The following is a 9943-nucleotide window of genomic DNA, read 5'->3' on the forward strand; positions in this document are numbered from 1 at the left end:
GCTCCATCTATCTATCAATGGTGGACTTGTAGTAGCCCCTCAGCCACTGATGCGGTCAGAGGTTCCAACTCTGGGCTCACAGACACCTTATTGGTGCATAAGAGTTATCAGTTTTTTGGTTTCTGTGCAAATTATCCAGGAAACCCCACTAAGACCTGCACTACTGTAGCCAGCATGTAAGTCAGTATTCCCTGAATTTGTCCAAGGGTCTAACTTGTGGTCATTGTTTACTCAGAAGCAGACAGCAGGAGGAATTGGTATCAACAGTTTCACATTACATAAGTTACCCAACAGAGAGCGAGATGGGTGTTTTATGTAACTGTGGACAGTCTAAGGGTTTCTATCTGAACATATGTGTCTTATTTATGTTGATTTAGGCTTTAAAAACAGTGTTGTGTGATTTGTACTTCCTATGACCCAGGGGCGATTCTAGGATCAGAGCTTTGGGGGTGCTGAGCACTGCCCAGCCAGGCAAGATAAACTTTACTCGTCACGATGAGACTTCTTCCCTGTCTCTGTCAGTCCCTGCATCCTTAAATGTCTCCAGTTGTCCTGAGTTCTCTCTGACTGTCTCCTTGGTGCATTTAAACCCCTGTTCCTCCCTGTCCTCGTCCTCCGTTGTCTTCGTTTCCGTTATCAGTCATCATAATTTTACCATCTCTGTGCAAGTCTGCAAATTTCTTTATTAAATCATAAGATTCTTAAATTCATCAAGTCTCTCTGTGCCTGGGTCCTCGTCACAAAACATGACATCACTGTTTTGTACATTTTAACACAATTGAATCCCCACATTTGTAAAAGAAAAGCAAAACACTTTTTAAAAGTCTGTAACAAAACCATCAAATCTTATCAAGGTTATTTAAATGCTGCAAATGAAGAATGGATTGCAATTTTTAAAAAAATACATATCCTAACCTTAATTACTGGGGGAAAATTATGCTCATAGTAAATGAGAAGTAAACTGAGTGCATTTTTTGGACAGAGGTTCACTTTTAATGTGTATGTATAATACAATACAGATATATAAAAATACACTCCAAAAATAGAGTCCTTGAAATGTACAAATGTACAAAATATTGATAAAAAAAATTATAATAATGGAGGCAACTTTTCCTATGGTACAATGTATACAATGTATGAAAAGATCTTTACTGCAGATACTACTATGGTTCTGCAGATTTATTTTTCTTTTATTTTAACCTATGTGGCCTCACCTTGAGGTTGGCAAATCTGTCTATCACTTTTGGTGGTCAAGTCTCTCAAGCAGTTTAACAGTTTCTGTTGTGCCTGTCACTGTTCCCTCTCTGTTCCCTTACCTGGTTCTTCCTGACCTTGTACTTTCTCCTCATGTTCCCCTCTTTCCTCTCTCCCTCTTTGGACTCACAATCATACACAAATAGATTATATTCAATTAGATAAAAAAAATTACATTAATATGAAAAAAAATATTATTAAGATCACTAATAAAAAAGTCCTATCTCCGTGTACTTTCAACCAAAAGGCAAATAACCAAACCACATGAACATCTAATAAAATATCTAAATATTGAAACACTGATCCAACATTATTCTTGATTGACGGATCATTTGTTCTTACACGTTTACCTGAATGTGGCTCCTGGGTTTAATATAGGCACATATGACAAAATAAGCAGCTTCTCTCATTCTAACAGGACAGTGGCAACAACAGTAGGCTAAAACAATTTTAAGTTTTAGATTTTAAATAGGCTGTATAAATTTCAATGGGAGCAACAGGGCGGTCAGAGCAGGACGGATTGTAGGGTAGCAAATATCGTGGGGAAAACACATGGGGTGGCTGTAGCTCAGGTGGCAGAGCAGGTCAGCCACTAATCAGAAGGTGGTTCGATCCCAGGCTGCCTCCTGGCTGCATGCCAAATATCCTTGGGCAAGATACTAACTCCATGTCTGCCTACTGGTGGTGGTCAGAGGGCCCGGTGGCGCCAGTGTCCGGCAGCCTCGCCTCTGTCAGTGCGCCCCAGGGCAGCTGTGGCTACAATGTAGCTTGCCATTGCCAGTGTGTGAATGTGTGTGTGAATGACTGAATGTAGTGTAAAGCGCTTTGGGGTCCTTAGGGACTAGTAAAGCGCTATACAAATGCAGGCCATTTTTTTTTTACCATGTTTAGGTTACCTGGGTGTAATGTTTTTCAGCTAAAAAGAAACATGGTGTGACTCCTACCTAACTATATAAAGAGTAACTGAAGGTTAAATGCAGCTAATATGTCCTGTTTTAAGCCAGGCACTTAAACCTCCGCTCTGCTATGTCTCAGCCAACATCCTCTGGCAGCGCTAGAGCCAGAGCAGGGGAGAGCCGAGCTGGAACAAACCATTTTGGGAGAGGGGGGGGGGGATATCTATACTTTTGTTGTTAAAATGTTACGTCTCAACCAAGTACTGTCTGCTTTTTATATTTTTAGTAGTGTGTCACACAAACAGCAAATATTGTCAGAAAGGTAAGAAATCTTTGGGGGTGCTTTGATTCATTTTGGGGGTGCTGAAACACCCCCCCAAAATGGGCTAAAATCGCCCCTGCTATGACCGTACATCCTCATGATGGTTTGATCTTTTCAGGTTATAGCAGCTGATGAGGAACAACAAATGACATAATTCACCTGCATTTGCATTTATTTAAACAGAACTGGAAGAAAATGTGGGAATTTTGAAGTGCACAGAAGAGCCACACAGCTCTGCAGTGTATCACAGAATGGGCGGGGACACAGAAACACTGACTTTTCAGCATAACTGTGATTAGCAGCACATTAGCAGCCCCATGCATATGCACATTGACATTTTATTTTAGTCGTTTTTATTTTATTTTGTGTGATTACGGTGCCAGCGTTCCCTATAAACTATGCAAAGTGGTTACAACTCTTGCATTGTGCATACTGCTTGTTGGTGTATAATTACACCCTTTGCAATACCTACACTTAACACACAAAGCATACAATGCAAACACCCTGGGCCAGCACTGAGTGATGTGACTCCGTCACTTCCCTGCTGCCCTGTTATGTTTCAGGTTTTGTGCTTTGCAAGCTACTGGATTTCCTTTGTGATCAGTTAACTATGTATCTATGCCCATGTGGCGCACATGGCGCACACTGACATATGCGCACCGATTACCGACTAACTGGATAATCCCATTACCAGACACATAATTACAGAGTCTACAGCTGCGAGCAGTGACCGCGAATATGAATATGAGGGCAGAGGTCACGCCGATCGGGCCACAGACGTGCATACGACTGCAGTATCGTTCTGTCTGGTCATCTGATTGCTGTGACTGAAGGGTGTCGGCTCCTTTAAGAAAACGGAACTGAAGCCTCGGCTTTTGACGCTGCTCAGGATGTGGGCAGGAAACGCCATGCAAGAGCAGTGAAGCGATCACGCTTCACGGCCGCCGTTGCACAATACAGCGCTATCAAAAATGTGTCTTAATTGAGCCCGCTGATGCCCAGGAGCGGCCATTCTCCCCGGATCCGTGCTCCGCGGCCCTTACAGCGCACGAGAGGGCGATTTGCCGGCGTGGGATTTGAATCCTATCCAAGCCAGAGGGCACTCTTCTCAGCCTGCTCGGCTTGAAAACATCGGGGCTGGCCAGCGGGTGGCAGAGAGAGGAGGCTTCGTCGCGGAAAAGGAGGTGTCTGCCTTTTCTTTTTTAAGAATATATATACATATACCTCTCCGCGGCCATGAGGGAGTACAAAGTGGTTGTTTTGGGGTCGGGCGGAGTCGGCAAATCCGCGCTCACGGTCCAGTTCGTGACGGGCTCCTTCATCGAAAAGTACGACCCCACCATAGAGGATTTCTACAGGAAGGAGATCGAGGTGGACTCGTCCCCGTCTGTGCTGGAGATCCTGGACACGGCGGGGACCGAGCAGTTCGCCTCCATGCGAGACCTGTACATCAAGAACGGCCAGGGCTTTATTCTGGTCTACAGCCTGGTGAACCAGCAGAGCTTTCAGGACATCAAGCCCATGAGAGACCAGATCATCCGAGTAAAGAGGTACGAGAGGGTACCCATGATCCTGGTGGGAAACAAGGTGGACCTGGAGGGGGAGAGAGAGGTGTCTTCCGGGGAGGGCAAGGCTCTGGCCCAAGAGTGGAACTGCCCGTTTATGGAAACTTCAGCCAAAAATAAAGGATCAGTCGACGAACTGTTTGCAGAGATAGTCAGACAGATGAACTATACAAATGTCCCCAGCGGTGGAGGCAAGTGCTGTTCATGTGTCGTGCTCTAAAAGACAAACAAACAAACAAACAGAAACTGTGCATCCGGGCTGTTTGAGCTTTCAAAGTTGTCCTGCAGGCTTTCTTTTTTGTTTTGTTTTTGCAAAAGTATTCTCTCTCCTCACACTGTTGTCTTATTGTTGCACACAAACACACACAGACACACACACAAAATCCACGACAACAATCAAATATGTATCATATTCTGGAAAAGTGTTTACATGAAAAAGTACTTGAATGTTTGGGGATTTTTTTATAGCTTTGTATATGACACTTCTCTGGAAATGTGCCTCAGTGGGGATGTCTTATTGTGAAACCTAAGAGACACGTGATTTCTGGTTATTTTTGTGTTTTTTCTTCTTTTCAGTTGTACTGTTTATATCTTCTGGGCTAGGGTCTTCTGTCTTGGAGACTGGTTGTTCTTGTGTTTTGGGGCTACTACACCAAATCCCTAGGCTTAAATGGGATTGTTTACCTTTAGGGTCTTTTGGTCTTTTGGAAGGCCTGAAAGTGTAAAAAATAAAAATAAAAAATACAAATCTGATTAAATTATCAGTCACCGCTCAAGCCTTGGACAGGTTGCTCGAATCAATGTCCCGTTATCTCTCCAGACAGTAAAGCGTGATCCCAGAGGCACAGACCCACCCGCTAATACTGAAGCCGTGGACTGTGGTGGAGTTCTTTTGCCAGCAATTTTTTATTTGTTTTCTCCCCGCCCCCCCTTGTCTCTGGTTTGGTGAAAATGGATTTATCGTGGAACTTGCACTTAGCTGACGGTGTCCCTCCCCAGTGTGCACAAACAAGGACCTTAGTGCATTGCTGTCGCTGCATGGGGGACGCCGTGACCCCGTGTCAAGTGCCTTCCTAAGAAATCTGTGACTGTGCCAACTCATGAGCCCTACTTCCTCTGCAGTGAGTCATGATGGCAATCAGAACTTTTCTAGCAGTTTTCAATTTACAGTCTAGTTTCACTTGTGCTGAGAATGGGAGGCGCTTCTTCCTACTTGACTGTAAGGAAGCTTCGCTTGTCCTCGACCTGCTGTCCAAAGGGTCAGATTCAGGCCGTTTCTTGAGGTACTACTCCAAGAAGAACAACAGAATAACTTTACCTACTGCAATTCTGGTTCAGTGAATGGAAGCCATGTCTGTATGTATTATCTAGCTGTTTTGTTTAGTTTTTTTCCCTTTCTAAAATGTGACATTCTTTGACTTACCATAATTGTATTTCTCTCTTTGGACAAATCTGCCAATCCAGCTGTCAGTTTGGAAGACTTGTAATACAAAACAGATTTTACGTAACGCTGTGTGCTGTGCCCGTCTGTGCTGAGGATATGTATATGCGTTATACTTTCGGGGTGTTTTCAATTTGACTCTCACTGTAAACAACTTTAGGGCTGAAACAGGTAGTTGATTAATCCATAAGCAACCGACTGATAATCACAAATCACTGATAACATATGAACTGTGTAGTGGTGCACGGAAATGGGTATAGGATGAGCTGTAAAATAAATAAGAACATGATGCTATGATTTGCTAATCATTTAAAAAAAAAAGTAAATTAAAAGTAAAGCAAAGACAAGTGAAACAGAATTTGAATTTTATGTGGATAAAGCAATAATTTTCCACTTGGAATTTGATGCCAGCTGGTTACAAAAAAGTTGTGACTGTGTTGCATCACCTCTTTCTTTTCTTTTTCTTTTTTAACACTTTTAAGTGTTTGGCAACCAGAGAAGACAAAATGTTTCATCGTGCTTGCTTGATATGAGAATTAAGCAGTTAAGTGCCAACTTTGTCATATATTATTTTATATGCTGCCAGATATTTTGTCTGGACTAAAGGAAGGCCAGGTTTGGCATCCATACTCCTACCACAATCACTGGTGATGGATTTCAGAACATGTTTCTGAGCTCACGCGGTCGCTTCTGCTGCAGAATGTTCTGTATTAAAATGCAGTGCCTCCTGCGGGCCTGAAAATAACAGCCATTCAATAATTGTTTCCAACACTGACGCACGTGCAGACGTTTCTTTTTTTTCCAGATTCTCAGAGTCTTTTAGCAACGCACAGCTTTTCCAGTTTTTTGTTGTTTCTATCACTTAACTAACACACACACAAACAAACATACATACATACATATATATACGTATAATTACGTGCAACATTTTAGAACTTGTCTTTGTACTATTTGCACATATAACAGTGTTTAAATGATTTGCAAATGAGTGCATTGTGCTTTTATTTACATTTTACAGCAATTTAAAAAGGAACTCGCAGTGACCGTGGGATTCAGTGGGATGTGCAAAGGGGATATCTTTCAGTTTTGTTGCTTTGTGTTGGTCACACAAAGCAAGTGATTTAAGGATGTCAGTGAATCTGTCAAGCATATTTTTCAGTGCTTTTGGATTTTTATACATATCAATAAAATATTGATTTACAGTATAAACAATCATTAGCTGCACCTCTTAAGCTTTTCTACTATTATTTTCCATGTTAAACAACTGTAACCTTTCTTTGTATTTATACAATGTGTGATTATGTATTTTATTAGGTACACTTTACAAGGATTAGGATGGGCCCTCTTTTACTTTCAGAACAGCTTTAATTCTCCATGGCAAAAAACTTCTCGAACCATTGCTCAGAGATGGTCCATGTTGACATGAGAGCATCACACAGTTGCTGCAGATTTGTCGGCTGCACATCAATATTGTGGATCTCTTGTTCTGGAAGACAGTGAGCACTTTTTGTGTCAGTATCCAACCTAAATCAACCATACATGCTCAAGACTGACATTTGGTAAGTCTTTCTCAGTCTGCCCAATGAGCTGTTGTAATAAGTGTCCAGAAACCACAAAGCTTCATGGTCTAATTAGGAAAACAAATTTGAGAATGTGACTGCAGTATTCAGGTTCTATTGAAAGAAAATGTTCCCTTTTGTAAAAATACTTACTGTTCGCTGTTGCTGCCTCTGTCATCAGAATCTGGGCCACTAAAGCATTTACTTATAATTCACAAAATGCAGTCCTGTAGTTCTTCTGAAGTTTACGAACAGTTCATGTTCATCTCAGTGATTATTTATAAATAAGTGGTTCATGTTTTTTTTTTAATAATGACTGTAAAAATGTTGCTTTAAAATGAGTTATGACTCAATTCAGCCAATCAGAACAGGAACACAAAAGAATGTGAACTTACTGTAAAAATGGCAACTAAGATCAATCTGATAATAATTTCATCAGGTTTTTCTATATTCACTTTTTTATATTAAAAGAACAACACAAAAATCAGTCCAAGGTGAGGAGTCAGACTGATTTAGTGTAATACCTTGCATCACTACTAAGTGATTTTCTTACACATATTTAACTCTCTTATTTCTTTCATATGTGTAAAATACTCCAGCTAAAGCCCCTCACGGCCTGTTAGAGGGACTTCATTAGTATATATTATATAAGTAAAAGCTTCATACTTCTATACATCTAATGGAAGCAGACATTTTACTCGCTTTTATTTATGTAAAAGCTGGAGTTTAACTCTTCAGCTGGAAATCACTGTATAAAATAAGTACTCAATGTTAAGTGAATCCAAGGGGTCACAGTCATCTTGGTTTGTAAGCACTTATAAAACAAGCAGCGAATGTACAGCTGTTGAAGAGTTTTCCTCAGAACAACTCCAATATTTTAAAGGCCCAACATGGTCATATTGTTCCACATGTTATGTAAATGTGCAAAATTAAAGACCAGTGTGTATGGATGGCAGATGGCTGCCCCTCCCTGAGCCTGGTTCTGCTGGAGGCTTCTTCCTGTTAAAAGGTAGTGTTTCCTTCCCAGCTTGCTCATAGGGGGTCATATTATTGTTGGGGTTTTCTTGTATTATTGCAGGGTCTTTAAGCTACAGTATAAAGAACCTTACAACTAAGTGCACCAATCCCAGTTATAACAATATTTATGGTTTATGGTTATGGTAAAACCTCAGATGATGAAGTAACGAGTTAACACGGGGCAGATTTTAGTGGCGTTACAATGGGAGAATCAGTCTGAGGTGTTTTCCCATCTTGCCATAATTCTCAGATTAGTTACACACCTGCAGGGATTTAGTCACATGACCTGGCAGGTTTATCAGTCTGGTGGACTATACAATCCACTATGCATAAATGCCTGAAACAGAAACTTGACAATGCTGCAAATACAGGTTGCCACAGTCAAATCACATTTGTTTTTGCTTATCTGACTGTGTATAAATTCTATAAAGCTAAAATAACAAATACACTGTTCCAGCTGTTGAAGTACAACCCAGAGCTGGAGGTTTGCCTAAACCCTGACACCATTTCTTACTGCTGTTGCACAAGCACACTCTTCATCCTCAATTTCACAAGCTGCCTGGCAAAGTAAAATAAATGTAGTACATGCAAGCTCACTTTATCTCCTGCAAGTTCTACAGCTGAAGGTTATGAGCTGACACATATGTTGGGCTTTTTTTGGCATGTAGAATGACAGGAAGGGTGGGTGAACTGTTGCTTCCTGTGCAGATTCACCTCAGATCTATGAAATGCTGAAAAAGGCAATCAGTTCCTTTTTGTTATTTAGAAATAGTAGCTTATTGTCACACTCTGTTCCCCCCTAGGTGCACACAAAGCACACACAGGGCATGAATGACCTCAGTTTTGTAATGTTCCAAGAAATATGTTTTACATCATTATCAAACCAAACCAAAATAGAGAAGTAAGCAGAGTAAAGGGCTGGGGCATGGGTGGAAACATTGCACTTGTGTGACTGGGGTGTCTGAATTGTGCAGTGCTTTCTGTGATTTGATATGAGAAGAAGTTGGTACGATCATATGACACCAATTTGCTGTTATCGTGGTTGGTTATCGGTAAGCTGTTTGGAAACACTCAGCTGGATCAATTAAACCACCTTCCAGCCACTGCAAACACTCCTTCCTGGAAACACTGCAAATACCTCACAGTATCTGAATGAAGGGCTATAATGTCTGTATTACTGTTAAACCACTGAATTACATAAACTTGAATCACTGTGACAAATGAGACACAGACACACACTTTCAGAGTGAGCCCAGTTAGTTTGCTTTCATGTCTTCTCCTGTTTTTCAGTGGTATTCTGTTTAGTGTTTTTATGGATAGCTTACAGTGACAACAGTTCTCACATTTCAGCATAAAGATTAAAGAAAATACAATTTTATATCTTTATGTCCTGAACTTTAATTTAGATAATTTTTTTGCATGTTAGGATTGATTGTGAAGTATTCACAGCTCTTCACTTGTTCTACATTTTGTCATTTTACAGACTTATTCCAAAACTGATTAAATTCATTTTTCACATCAAAACTCTACACATAAACCCCCCAAAACAGGTTTGCTTTCATTTCTTGCAAGTTTATTAAAAGTATACATGTACATAACTATTCACACTCAAAATTGAGCTGAGGTGCATCCTGTTTCCAATGATCACTTGTGAGATGTGTCTACAACTTGACTGGAGTCTATCTGTGGCAAATTCAGTTGATACGACATGATTTGGAAAGGCACACACCTGTTTATATAGGGGCCCGCAGTTCACAGTGCATGTCAGATCACAAACTACTCCAAGGAATTGTCTGTAGACCTCCGAGGCAGGATTTTATTGATGCACAGATCTGGGGAAGAGTACAGAAAACATTCTACAGCATGACCATGAGAAACAAAATTCTCTG

The 9943-nt window shown here is 40.8% G+C and overlaps 1 protein-coding gene across 1 annotated transcript; it reads left to right on the forward strand.

Moving 5' to 3' along the window:
* Positions 1 to 3213: 3213 nt before the first annotated feature.
* On the forward strand, positions 3214 to 6690 carry LOC309694425 (ras-related protein Rap-2a-like). The gene has a single exon (XM_082514507.1). The coding sequence runs from the start codon at positions 3709 to 3711 to the stop codon at positions 4255 to 4257; it is 549 nt and encodes a 182-aa protein (XP_082370633.1). The 5' UTR covers positions 3214 to 3708; the 3' UTR covers positions 4258 to 6690.
* Positions 6691 to 9943: the final 3253 nt, after the last annotated feature.

This window comes from Aulonocara stuartgranti (assembly GCF_965226115.1).
Source record: "Aulonocara stuartgranti genome assembly, chromosome: 18".
In the NCBI taxonomy this organism is placed as follows: domain Eukaryota; kingdom Metazoa; phylum Chordata; class Actinopteri; order Cichliformes; family Cichlidae; genus Aulonocara; species Aulonocara stuartgranti.

Coding starts and splice junctions, on each gene's coding strand:
- LOC309694425 (XM_082514507.1), top strand. CDS start 3,709: ATGAGGGAGTACAAAGTGGTTGTTTTGGGGTCGGGCGGAGTCGGCAAA.